Below are 13813 nucleotides of genomic sequence, written 5' to 3' on the forward strand. Positions count from 1 at the left end.
GTGAGGTGCCAAAAACGACTCCACAATTACTGCAGTCAAAGGCAATTAAGAGGGCATTAACACAGAAGATTCAGCTCTTAATTGCGGATGATTTGACTGTGAACCTGGACACTTCTCTATGAATGAACCTGGTCATTTCATTCCAAAGCAAAACACGCATCTGTGGCCCAAAAAGATAGGCACAGCCCGCCGCAGGCGATTGCCAAATCCCGAATCCCGAATCCGAATCGGGCCGGGCCGGGCAAAGCACGCGCGCGCGTGTGCGAGCTGAATTAAGCACCTCGCAAAGCTTCCACAAAAGCCTCCCATGACCCACTAGTGATATGGTAAGGAGTGTGGTCATATATAAATACAACAAACACTCTTTTCCTCACCAATGTGGGACAATTGGAAAAATATACATGGCATAAAAAGCCCCTATTTCCAACACTGGTAGGATGATTAAAATTCAATTTTGTCAAATTTTAAGTATATTGACAAAGATAAGCAACTAGTTTTTAACCCGTGCAAAATTGCACGGGTATGTAATACAATATTGTAAATTAGCAAAATTGTTAAAAAAAAATTACATTTTCTATATAGATTTGAATTATAAATTACATTTGTAATTATCAAACGGGACGTGAAATACATGATATCTTAGGTTTATTGTCCGAGTACTGATTAAATTATGATTTGTCTTCTTGATAGTTAAAGTATGAATACCTACTTAACATAATAATTGAGAGAGGCGAGTAAAAGCGAGAAAAAATGAAACGATATTTTTTTATGAAGATTAACATCTTTTAATGAATTTATGTGAATATGCGTGAAAATTAATTAGTGATTTTATTTATTAAAGATTTATAATTGACAAAGTTAAACAACAAAGCATGTACTTGTTAATATTTAACCCAATTTGAATCTATTTTTCCTTGCTCTTGACTCGTGAAGCTTGAATGCTTGATATGTCGATTAACTCGAAGTAACTCATTAACTTAGGTCGAAATCTGATTCACTATATGACTATCTCTCACGGATTAAATATAAGTTTATCTTAATATAAAATATAGTATAAGTCACAACTTCAAGAATTAGTGAAAAAAACTTTGTATCTGATTTAATGTAATTCAAATATTTAATAAATATAATAATAATTTTTAGTAGGTAATTTATTATCAGGTTTAATGTACATTAGATGTATAATGACAATAAGTAATGAAAGCACATATATCTTTAGTAATATTGACCGTATGTTTAGTAATATTGATTTTATTAATTAAAGGCCATAAGTTCAATTGCATTTCAATTTCAATTTACTTCAATTTATTTTTGATATGTATTTTTATGAACTTTAATGTCTTTATTTGTTCGTTGCTACATGCATTATATAAAATTTAATGAGTTATTTTTTATTTAGTTATTCATTATTCTTTATTAATTAATATTTATGTATGTATAAAACATAAACGAAAACATTTACGTACAAAATATAAACATGAAGGTATTTTAAATTAAATCCAAATTCTTTATCATGGGTCCCACATTTATTTTTTATTTTATTTTTAAAAAAATGTATGTGATGATGTGGCTTCATGAGAATGAGTTAAATGTTCTTGCTTTTATAAAGATAAGATATGACTACTTTGTGATAACTCAATTGCTAATCGTAAATTTCTCACCAAGTTCAAATGATGAACGTAAATTTCTCACTAAGTTCAAATGATTAAAGGGTTCGTTGACTTAGAGAGACAAACATCAAAAACCACAAAGAAAATATAGTGGTGTCCTTATATCAATAAGGTTGATATTATTGATGTCAACCGAACATATGAAAGCCAATAAAGACTCATACGAGATAAAAAATCAGTATTAGTAAATTTGTATTAAAAAAACATTGTAAAAAGCAAAAGTAGGAAAGGTTACCGCTCAATTTGTTAGGCCCTGTTCTTTTGGACTTAAAGTTGCTGAACTTAACTTAATTTTTCTGAACTTAACTTAATTTTGCTGAACTTAACTTATTTTTGCTGAACTTAATTTTGCTGAATGTAGTACGTAGGGGTCGAACCACAGAGAGACGGGAGTTGTTAATTAGTTGATATGGAGTGAATTTTAACTTGGTAGATTATCGATTGATTGGTTGGGTTGAAGTGATAAAACAATAATAAATAAAATGTCTAGGGAGGTCGGGTCACACATGCAAATTATGTAAATACTCAAATTAAACATAGGAGTTGATAAATCGTTAATTGTTTAGGCTTAGAGACACCCACCTTACGATATTAGTGTCAACCATAGACCGGGTCCTAGAGAAACTCTCGTCCATGACTAGGTCGTCCTACTACACATGCTTAGTCTAATTCAATTCCTTGTCTCTCGACTTTTAGAACGAATGAACAAACTTAATCAATGAATAAGGCCTTTAAACAAAGATTAAACGTGACGATGCAAATATGTGATAGAAACAATTGGACAATATTATATCAACCTAATTTAACATTTTACAAATACTTTTTATGCATGGTTCCCTTCATTCCCTAGACAAAAGAAACTACTCTAACATGATGGAAATGTAAATTAAACTAGTGACAAATGACAATATAATGAAAATATGAATAAGAAATTACCTTGCAATTGGAAATGGAAGAACAATACTTGTAATATAAATAACTTGTAAATGTAAATTGGAATATAACTTGAATGAAAATTGTATTGAAATGTTTATAACATAAAGTAAATCTAAACTAAACTAAGCTAATAACTAAACTAATATAACTACTAAACTTTAGAGAGAAATATGAGAAATTGTGTATGTGAATGGTGTGAAAATTGTTGAAGTCTACACCCTTTATATAGGTAATGAGGGGTGAAACTTAGAACAAATACAAGGGGTCAACCCCAAATATTTTATCTTAATTGCTTGAGTAATTGCCTAGAGAATCTCATGTGAACCATTAATCCCATTTTTAAGCCTTTGGTTAATCACTCAATTTATCATCCCATGAGTATCCTAAGAGCATCTCAAGTTGAGCATCTTATGTAGAATTTTGTGGACTTGTAATGTGGGCTTCATTTTGCATTTGTATTTGTTGCACATCTACATTTTGGTCCATTATTTTGGCATTGTTAGTCCATGCACATCTTCCATGTTGGTCCATTCTCTTCCTTAGCTTAGCTACTTAGTTCATGCTTCTAGTACTTGCAAATGTTGTAGAATTAAGCTCATAAAAGCTTATCTACCTACAAAACATGACAAAACATACAAAAAGAACTAGAAAGCAAATATTAGCTCATTAACACTAAAGTTAGTGCATAATACATATAAAATGGAGCTAAATATTGGGGTAAAAATGTATATAATTTGGACCTATCATAATAATAATAATATTTAATAATAATAATAATAATAAAGAAATATAACTAAAAACACAAATAAAGATTATAAAATACTTTATTTATATAAGTTAATATTTTCGTACACATTACCTAATACATAAAAATAAAAAGTAAATCACATTACTTTTTTTTTTCTTTCTAATCATCTAGTTCCATATTATCATCTTCCTCGTCACTTTCTTCATCTTCATTTGAGCTCACCCCGTCAAATCCATTGCCTCGCCAAATGTTCTTGACTATGTTATTTCGCACCTTGTACATAGCTTTTTTCCGCTTCTTATCAAACATGTCTAAATCTTTTGTCCCTAGAACGTTCTCATATTGTATAACAAGTATCCCATGAATGTGCATCCGTATAAAATTATGAAGTGTGAAATTAGAAATAATAATGGACATTTGATACTTAGGTGACATTTGAGGCATTACTTTTAACACTTTCCACCTTTTTTTCAATTGACCAAATGCCATTTCAATTCTCAATGACGAATGTCGGTAATTAAAATGCTCTAACATACCTTCGGGGGATAGGTAAGAATTCGGCTTTAAATAAATGTTTTTTTTTTGAAAAAATTATATAGAATAATAATTAATCTCGGATTGTTTATACAACCGATTTGAACGAAAATTGTATCTATTTTTTAAAACTCGTCAATATTATGAAACTTATTATTCTGCTTAACTTTTCTGAACTTAATTTTGCTGAACTTTTCTGAACTTAATTTTGTTGAACTTAATTTTCTTGAACTTTTCGAACTTAATTTTCTTTGAACTTAACTTAACTTAATTTTTTGAACTTTTTCGAACTTAACTTAATTTTCTTGAACTTAACTTATAGAGAGTGACTTTAAGTCGAAAATGAGGGCCTTATAAAGATAGGTGTAGGAAACGGGCTACAAGATACATTCGCATAATGAAATTTATGTTAAGAGAGAGGTGTTAAGTCTTGTACAATGAGTTTTATTCACCGATAAATGTAATGTGTGTGAAAAATTGTTAACTTGAGAACAAGCAGGATTGCTTTCATAATAATTATTTGATTTTTTAAAACTTTAACGAACATTTCTTACCATAAAAAAGTACTCGTAATCACTAATTCGCTATGCCAGCTTTCTTAAGAAGATGTGTGTAAGTTCAAAATTAGTTTTGTTGTAGTGTGTTGAATTAGTAGTTTGATCCTAGGAGTGTTGGTATAGACACCCCTAGAATTAAACTTAATCACGTAACTAATTACCTATAGACCATCAAAACCCAAATATTATAATAACAAGGAGTCGGGGACACATAATTGCCCCACAATTCTTGACAATATTTTACAGTCACCATTGTCCGTTGTGGAGTCGGAGTAGTTGTTCGGATGCAATTGGTAGGCCGTAGCCCAACTGGCTAACCAAAAGGTAAAACACATACGGAGTAGGATTGGGCCAAATGGCTGGATGTATCATGTATATTTACAAATCACTAGTTCATATATGTGAGACGGTGTTATAGTATGAATATCATGAGACCTTTCACCAAAAGGTAAAACTTCTCCTAGCTATTCTTTTATTCCAGTCGATATTTTGAGCCCATCGTGGTAACTAAAATTCAGAACTTCATATGCACAATTTTGGAATGCAACAAATTCCAATTTCATATTGTGGAACAACATTTTGTTTCAGGAAGAAATACGAAGTCAATTTACATAAAAAGAACATTCATTGTCCGAGCCATAAAAGAACATACAGAAAGAAGTTAACATCTAAAGCGACTTTTCATCTAAAGTCGGCTTTATTTGATTTCTTGATCACAACCAGAGAAAAAAAATCAAGTACTTGCATGTCTCACTTCAAATGTATAACCGAGAATACAGGGGAAAAAAACTTCACATACGAAGTACCGAGTACTTGCTAATAATGAACATAATGGAACTCGAATGGATAAATAGAATGTGTACTACACTCACAGAGTGCTGGACAAACGCATACGATTTCTCCAACTCCACATCTCATCAAGCAAACAACAGATCCGAAGCAATTTGCTTGCGTATCTACAAGAGGAGAGTACATTGATTGTTACTTGAAGACACCATGAAATGTTGTTAGCCAATCCCAAATCGTTTCAAAATGTGATCCAAATAGCTACTTAATTTTGCTTCAGTTGAGTTTACTTTAGCTACATCTGAAGTCAGGGGTAAACACGTGCTCCTTGTGAGTTGTGACCATTTATCGTATTTTGAATAATAAAAACCTCATACTCTTCTAAAAAAAATTGTTTCAGGTATAAGGTTTTGTTGTTAAAAAAGTTGGAAAAAGGTAAAATAAACAGTCTAGTTCCATCATTAACAAGTTTTACAAGAGGAGGAATCACCGAAACAGCACGTAAAACATTGTGCATGCAAGCTCCTTTATAAGTTTGTAACTCCGTTTTATAATTTTATTCCATACAATGCCATGAAAGACCAACAGGACTCCATACTAACGTAACTAATTAAAACTAAAAAAAACCATACAATTACATCTTCATGAAACCAGAATGTCATGATTACAAAATTTTAGGAACATGACTTCACAATACCAAACAATACTATAACAACTAAGCCTTCATCGCAAAATAATTTAGGGTTGGCTAACCTAAATCATCATTCAAAACCGTTCAGAAATGAGCCAAACAGTGTATTAAAACAATGAGGATCTTTTAAAGGTGTGATAAAAACAAAACGTAAAATAAAATGCAAAGTCAAAGAACATGCGAAGAATCAAATTGAAGAGGCGATAAGTAAAGTAAAATACCTGGGGAAGTTTCTTCCTGAATGCAACCTCTAGCCTAGCATCAAGACTGTTCTCGAACACAATTTTGCCATCTCGAGAAGCCAAAACAACACCTCCGGAGCTGGAAACAAAACAAAGCAATCATTCATGATTCAACAATACCGAAAAACTGTGTTTTTCCAGGGCAAAGCTTCAAGCATAAACCTAAAAGTTAGCCATGAAAAGGAATTTACCAAGAAAGACCATGGGCATCATGATGACTAGGAGCAGCTGGAAGATGAATATCGTCAACAATGACGTCAGGTTCATGAACTTCAGCCTTTTTTGCATATTCTTCCTTGGCTGAGTTAAGAACGTGATGCACATGATGCACATCGTCTTTGCGGCAACGCATCAAAAGAGCAGGTTCTTTCAGTCTCAGCAAACTCTGGAAAATAAAGCGGAGATTATCATGGGAATATAAACAAACAAAAGACGTCAATACAAAACATTTGTGGTTACAACCAATAATCATTCATCCATTGAAAAAGTTGATCCTGTAGCACAACAAGGATCACATACTTAGATATGAGAAAATGGCATAAGCTAAGTTCTATGCATGAGATGTCTTTTAATGCAAGTCAATAGAACTTACTCCCACCCGTTCATTGGAATCGTACCATTAATCATACCACTAATTGAATGGTATGATTCCGGTGAGTGAGAGGAAGTATTCAACTAACCTGAACAATAAGCTGTTTCAGAAGCTCGCGGTAGTGGTGATGGTGACCACTAACACGCAACAGCTCTTTTGATGCTGCATCTTTCATGGAGTTGACTAAGTCATCCTGAGCTTGAAGAACCTTAATCCGAGAAGCGTTGAGCTGCATAGAGTACTCTCTGCCATAGGGGAAAACAAATCACATTAAATCAAAGCAATAGCTCACTACTCCAAGCAATTTGCTATTAAACCTGTTTTGGAGGAGCAACATAAATTAAATAGTGTGCCATGAAGCACAACCTTCTCTTTCAATGTTCGGTGGGGAAGTTACAAAAAACTGATAGAAAGAGGTTATAGGTGAGGAGATATATAGTAAAACATCAAGAACCACATGATTTTAAACATAGAAACATACACTACACATCCAATATCTCTTTATAAAGTACAAATAACAATTCGACTAGAATGACAACATGAACGAATTAAGTTTCAAGTATATTGTGTTACTGAACTAGGAATAACAACACGTGATAGCAAATGTATGAGTTCACAAAAAAACTAGGGTTTTTCTACGATATACCCTCCAGTTTTCTCATTTTCTACCATATACCCCTTCATTTCTGTAAATCTCCTCTTATACCCCTAAACTTAACTACTTACTCTACAACGTGACCTAATTACAATTTAATGTTAAATGCTCCGTTAAGTGCCTTGGTGGACTGCTGACATGGCTATTTGGAGTAATGACAAGTCTTTGTGGGTTGATGACAAGGATATAAGACCGCTGAATCATTTGAGAAAGTCTAAATGACTACTGAACTTGCTCCACAAGACACACAAACCACTGAACTCCCCCCCCCCTGTTAAACCCTTCTCTTTCAACCCTAAAAACCAAACCCCACATCCATTTATGTAAGAACTCTCACGACGGCTACAACTCGTCTTCGTTCTTACCTCTCAATTTCCAGGTATGTTTGCAAAGTTTGGTTAATTATCTTATAATTAATTTTCATTTTCTTAGAGTTTAAAGGATAGGATCATTGTATTGTGTTAATTTAATTGAAAATGTAGTCTTTAATTTTGTAAAGCTGTAAAGTTTTGGTTAGATTTTTTACCAATATATGGGTTTAATTTTGCAAAGTTCGTTAATTATCGTACTTAATATTCATTTTCTTAATGTTTAAAGGATAAGATCATTGTATTGTGTTAATTTAATTGGAAATGTAGTCTTAATTTGGTAAAGTTGTAAACTTTTGGTTAAATTTTTTTACCAATATATGGGTTTAATATGATTTGCATAATCATGACCATATTTTTAATCACGGGTAGTCTTAACTCTTAAATGCAGAATGGAGAACATTATGTTGAAATTGCATTACAGAGGTGGTCATGTGGATGTCAGGGTAGATGACACTGATAAGTGTCAATTGATTGATGTAATTAATGATTTATATGAAGAGGCGGAGAAGCGCGGCTTTTCGCTACCTGAGCACCCATCGTTAAGTTATGCTTACCAAATGAAGTCTGTTATTTTAAAAGATGACAAGGGTCTAATAGAAATGTTTGGTAGATGTGGGGGAAAAAATGTGATTGATATTTGGATAGGCTCAGATGTAAATCCTTCTAATGTGTTAGTATTGGCAAGAAGATTGAAAGCAAACAATCCAAATGTTGCTGACAGTGAAAGGGAACTGTCCACTATGGGTGCTGAGTTTCCCTTAAATGGTGTTTCTCAGAGGCAGAAATTAGTGATTAGAAGGGGTTCTGCATCCACTGTGGTTGCTGAGTCTTCAATTAGTGTATCCCCCATGACAACTAATACTGCACCAGAGTCACCCTTACCAAGCATAAACGAAGTTATTATAATTTCACCAGGGAGGAGTATTAGACGACTGAGCTTAGACACTCCAGTTGTACATGAATCATGTCAAACCCAAACAACTACCCATTTCAAACTTCCAAAATCAACTGCTATGAAGAGGGGGATATATGTTCGTAAGAGTAACAAAGATAGTAATGTGGGTGTGAGTCAAGGAAGTACAATGATGGTCACAAGAGGGATGCGAGTTCAGTATGAGAATGACCATGATGGTTCTGACTCAGATGATTCTTATACGCCAATACCAGATGAGTTGTGTGAGGGTGAAGAAGACCTCACTGATTTAGAAACAGAGGATAATATGATCATGTCCGCCCTTGAGTATATTGATGATGGCTATGTCCCATACCAACAACCTCAATGGACAGGTGAGGAAGAAGGCTTTGATGCTGAACTGTGGGAAAATGGGGAAATGTATGATGATAAAGGATTTGGTGCTATTACGTTGAGGCCTTGGATGCTTTTTATGGACAAAGAACACTTTAAGGATGTACTTAGAGATTATTGCATTCAAGAGGGTTTTTATGTCATAGTGGTGAAGGCTGATAGCAAGAGATACACCGCTGAGTGTGCTACAACAAATTGTGAGTGGAGAATTCATGCAAGTGTGTTGCCTGATGAGAAAACATGGGCCATCAAATCAATTACGGCTGCTGATCATGGGTGTAGGGGAGTGAAAACACACAATCCCATGGCTAATTCTGAATGGGTGGCAAAGAAGTTATTGAATGACATAAGAGCCAACCATGATATAACTGGAAAGTCCTTAAACGATCTACTTATGGACAGGTATGGGCTGCATATGAAGCTGTCTACTTTGTATAAGATGAAAGAAATTGCAATGAGGGAAATAAACGGAGGACATGATGAATCATACAAGTTGCTTCCATCTTATTGTGAAATGATAAAATTAACCAATTCCGGTAGCTATGCTTTATGTAGTTGGGTGGTTATGAATACACCTGAAAGGAGTTTACAATTCAAAAGCTGCTTTATATCTTTCACAGCCCAATTCAATGGATTAATAGCAGGTTGTAGGAGCTTAATCGGGGTTGATGGCACACATCTCAAAGGCAACCATGGGGGGGTTCTTCTTTCTGCTATTGCAGTAGATGGTAATGATGAACTATTTCCCGTAGCTGTGTCTATTGTTGAGGCAGAGAACAAGGACAGTTGGAGTAATTTTTTTTGGCACCTAAAACAAATACTTAAGGATAGTGGCAGAACTAACTGGACTATCATCTCTGATAGACAAAAGGTATGACACTTAAATTCCCTAATTTTAGTTTACAATATCTATCATTTATCACTAATATATGCCCTTAATGACAGGGGATTGAACCAGCACTAGATGTAGTTTGGCCGGAAGCCTTCCGAAGATTTTGTGCAAGGCATCTTTGTAAAAACTTCAAGGCTGAGTATCCTGGTTTATTGATGCATTCAATTTTTTGGAGAGTAGTTAACTCTTACTCAGATTGGGCCTTTAAGAAGGCATTAGAAATGGTTGTGAGGACTGGAGGCAATGGGTGTGCTAGGTGGTTTCTTGACCTAGGCCCTAAAGAGTGTTGGACAAAACATAAATTTGATCCAAATATATGCAGTGATGAAAATACTTCCAATTTTGTTGAAAGTTTTAATAGCACGTTAGGAGTTCACAGATGTAATCCCGTCTTAAGCCTTTTAGAGGGTATGCCCCTTTATTATATTGTTTTCACTTGTTAAATCGATATATGTTATGAACATTATTTAAATATAGATAATAATGTGTGTGTATATTACAGGCATTCGAAGAATAGCAATGGTGAGGCACGCCACAAGACAAAACAGTTGCGATTCATGGTTAGATGATGGTATATGTCCAAACATTCACAAGAGGCTTATAGTTCTACAAAAAGAATCAAGAACTTGTCATGCCTATCCATCTGGTAAAGGTATTGGATTTGAAGTGCATGATGGTAGGTCTCGTTTATCAGTTTCACTTCGCAATAGAACTTGTGCTTGTGGGCAATGGGAAATTACTGGAATACCATGTAAGCATGCCGTTAGAGCTATTTTGTATGCTAAGAAGGAGCCTGCTGATTATGTAAGTGATTGGTTCTCTGTTAGAAGGTACAAATCAGCTTATGGTTTGTCAATAAACCCTATGCCTGATGTGGAGCAATGGCCATCATTTGATGTCCTATATTTGGAACCTCCAACCCTTCGAAGATCAATAGGTAGGCCATCAAGGAATAGAAGAAGAGAGCAGGGGGAGCAGCGGAAAGGAAAGAGGTCCATGACAGTTAAGTGCAAGAAATGTAAATGTTTTGGTCATAATTCCAAAACATGTAAGGGGGGTTACACTGCTAGGGAAAGAAATGAAATACAAGGGAAGGTTACAAAGAGTAGGAGCAAAAAGGGTTTGGGATTGACATCTGAGTTCACATCCTTCAAATCACTAGAGGAGCTTGAAAGAGAAATCACTGCCAATAGCCAAATGCAGGAGCTGCAAATTGCAAATGAAGACTCTCAAGCAAGTTCAAGCAGAGGTAGAAAGAGGAAGCATGTCCAAGTTCAAGCTTGAAGAATCCAGTACTTGTTGCATTCTGAAATTAGCTATTTCTTATTAAAACAATTGGGAGAAATTTTTGTTATGAAACCAAATTGTGTTTTATGGGGTATCACTTTTTGTAATCAAAACAAAATTGGTTTATGCTTTAATCTTTTGTGACTCAATGTACGGATAGATGAACCTTTATGCTTTAATATATTCTGACTGAAAGCTAGTTTGCTGGAACTTTGATTAGTTGCTGCACATTCACTCATAATACATCCTTCATTAATTTGATCTAAAATTTCACAATAACAACTAATAAAATAACAACAAATATAATCACAACTAATAACAACTTAATTAGAATAATCAATCTACTTGCTGCTTTTTCATATTGAGAAATTGTTCTTTCAAAATCTGCATTTGATACTTTATTTCCTCTCCACTTGATACATCATCTTCTTCATTTTCATATCTCATATTTAACGACTTCGTTATCGTCATGTGATATTTTGTTAACCACATAACAAAGTGTTTGCACTCTTCACATTTGAAGTAAGCTTTCCTTGGGTTGTTTATCGACCCGAATATCTTACTGATCGCATTTTTCCACATCTATTACAAGGTTGATTTCTAAAATTAAGTTTTTCAATTGGGTTGCTTCTCAACCATGAGGATGAAGACATAATATGAAGGGAGAATGGAGAGGGGGAAAAAAAGATAGAAAAAAAGGATAAAAGAAAGGAAAGATGGTTAAGAGGAAAGGCTGGAGTGTTAATGCTGCAAATGGAGGGAAACTTTTGGGAAAATGAAGGGAAAAGCAGTGTTATGTATTTTAGGACGCAAAACAGCCATGTCAGCAATCCACCAAGACACTTAACAGAGCATTTAACGTTAAATTGTAGTTTGTCCACGGTTTAGAGTAAGTAGTTAAGTTTAGGGGTATAAGAGGAGATTTATAGAACTGAAGGGGTATATGGTAGAAAATGAGAAAACTAGAGGGTATATCGTAGAAAAACCCAAAAAACTATTAGCGTAAACATGCATCCGTTTATTAATCCATGATTCATAATACAAGAAGATACATACAGAAGGTGCTAGGCACAACATCATGCAACAATGTCAAAAAAAATACCATGAGCTTACCCATAAGCACCAAGCCTCCTTTAATTAATCATAATCCACGAAGTAACACACAGAAGGCATAGACACATCATCATACAACAATGTCAGAGAAGACCATGAGGCATGAGCTTACACATAAGCAACAAGCCTCCATCGTAGATATATCACAAAGGTAATCAAAATTTCAGCAGGAATATCTTGATCGATCTATGACCTCTGATATGTTATGGGCAAAAAATCATAAAAGAAACAAGACCACTGTATGCATACAAGTATACAACAGACCATAGTCAGGCTATATATATATTACCTCTATCCCAGTTAATCGTGATCTTATATTCCCTCTATCCCGGTTAATTGCGATCATTGTTTGAAATTTCTAAGGGGTACGTTAAAGTTCCCTTCACAAATTTCAAACAAATGATAACTACTGACAGGAAGGAGGGAGTACCTCCTTCTATAAACGAGTTAATGACTTGTACAACCGCGATCTTACACAAGACTAATCACATGTTTTGAAGCAAAAGCTATGCGATGAGTGTGTTTTAGCTACATTCAAACAATTACTCGTACATCTAAACGTTCGCAAACAATAATTCGAAAATTCAATCAACTCTAAGCCAAAACAAAACAACAATCTACATTTTTTCCGAGATTGACTTGTAGTCAACGTCTTATTTCGTTACATTATATTACCTCCACCTCCGTCTCAATCATTTGTTTGACATAATTGATTATTTTCAAAGGTAAACAAATAATCGAGACGGAGGCAGTATAACGTAACGAGATCATCGATGATCTCAACTATACAGTTACTGCCAGCAAACAAAAGTCAAATCACATCAACAACATCATACCAACACAAAATCAAACCTTAAAAAAAGAGTAAAGACGAGAAAAATTACATCTTCTTACGGATTTGAACTTGCTTCTCCTTGCGCTCATACTCTTGTCTGATCTTCTTCTTCTCCGCTTCCACTAACTGCAACTTCTCAATGTTGAACTCCTACAATTCAAAAAAGAAAAACAAATCGCGATCATTAATTCAATTAAATTACGATCATTGCAATTAAAATTGAAATTGAAAAAATAAAATAAAACAAATCTAGATGAATTGAGATATACTTCTTCAGCGGAGACGGAGATTTCGTTAGCTTTTTCTTCGGCTTCTTGACGGATGAATTGGACCATCTGGTGAATCTGCTTCTGTACATCGTTGTCGTTCATCTCCTCCGATCTGATTGTTTTGTTTTTTGGTGTTTGATTTTTGTGGATGGATGAATTTGATGATTGATGATTGATGAATGAATGATGGACAGAGGAGACGAGAGGGTGGAATAAGCACGAGCCAACTCTTGTCTCTCTAAAATACTAGTATCACTACAATTAGTCTGGACAGATATATCGTCTAGAGTGATTGACGGGTCAAATATGTTTAAAATGGTGATATTTTT

The 13813-nt window shown here is 34.3% G+C and overlaps 2 protein-coding genes across 3 annotated transcripts; one reads left to right on the forward strand and one right to left on the reverse strand.

Annotated features, from left to right (window-relative positions):
• Positions 1-4979: 4979 nt before the first annotated feature.
• Positions 4980-13763, reverse strand: LOC141596550 (V-type proton ATPase subunit E-like). 2 transcript variants are annotated; one of them, XM_074416755.1, is made up of 6 exons: positions 13485-13763; positions 13265-13365; positions 6845-7001; positions 6356-6549; positions 6144-6243; positions 4980-5401 (listed from the first exon to the last, which is right to left on the reverse strand). In XM_074416755.1, exons 1-6 carry the CDS (start codon positions 13584-13586, stop codon positions 5363-5365), a joined length of 693 nt encoding a protein of 230 aa, XP_074272856.1. In that variant the 5' UTR covers positions 13587-13763; the 3' UTR covers positions 4980-5362. The 2 variants fall into 2 exon arrangements, with proteins under 2 accessions (XP_074272856.1, XP_074272857.1); XM_074416756.1 differs by lacking the exon at positions 4980-5401 and adding an exon at positions 5512-5532 and having other exon boundaries at positions 13485-13753.
• On the forward strand, positions 8523-11264 carry LOC141597467 (uncharacterized). The gene is made up of 3 exons (XM_074417932.1): positions 8523-9959; positions 10034-10388; positions 10483-11264. Exons 1-3 carry the CDS (start codon positions 8523-8525, stop codon positions 11262-11264), a joined length of 2574 nt encoding a protein of 857 aa, XP_074274033.1.
• Positions 13764-13813: the final 50 nt, after the last annotated feature.

This window comes from Silene latifolia, chromosome 8 (assembly GCF_048544455.1).
Source record: "Silene latifolia isolate original U9 population chromosome 8, ASM4854445v1, whole genome shotgun sequence".
Lineage (NCBI taxonomy): Eukaryota > Viridiplantae > Streptophyta > Magnoliopsida > Caryophyllales > Caryophyllaceae > Silene > Silene latifolia.

Bases quoted from the DNA above. Each gene is read 5' to 3' on its own strand.
- LOC141597467 (XM_074417932.1), top strand. From the start codon at position 8,523: ATGGGTGCTGAGTTTCCCTTAAATGGTGTTTCTCAGAGGCAGAAATTA. The intron at 9,960-10,033 runs GTATGACACTTA...CCTTAATGACAG, and splicing joins TCATCTCTGATAGACAAAAG to GGGATTGAACCAGCACTAGA. The intron at 10,389-10,482 runs GTATGCCCCTTT...TGTATATTACAG, and splicing joins CGTCTTAAGCCTTTTAGAGG to GCATTCGAAGAATAGCAATG.
- LOC141596550 (XM_074416755.1), bottom strand. From the start codon at position 13,586: ATGAACGACAACGATGTACAGAAGCAGATTCACCAGATGGTCCAATTC. The intron at 7,002-13,264 runs GTAATTTTTCTC...CCCCTATGGCAG, and splicing joins GTTCAAATCCGTAAGAAGAT to AGAGTACTCTATGCAGCTCA. The intron at 6,244-6,355 runs GTAAATTCCTTT...TTTTGTTTCCAG, and splicing joins GATGCCCATGGTCTTTCTTG to CTCCGGAGGTGTTGTTTTGG.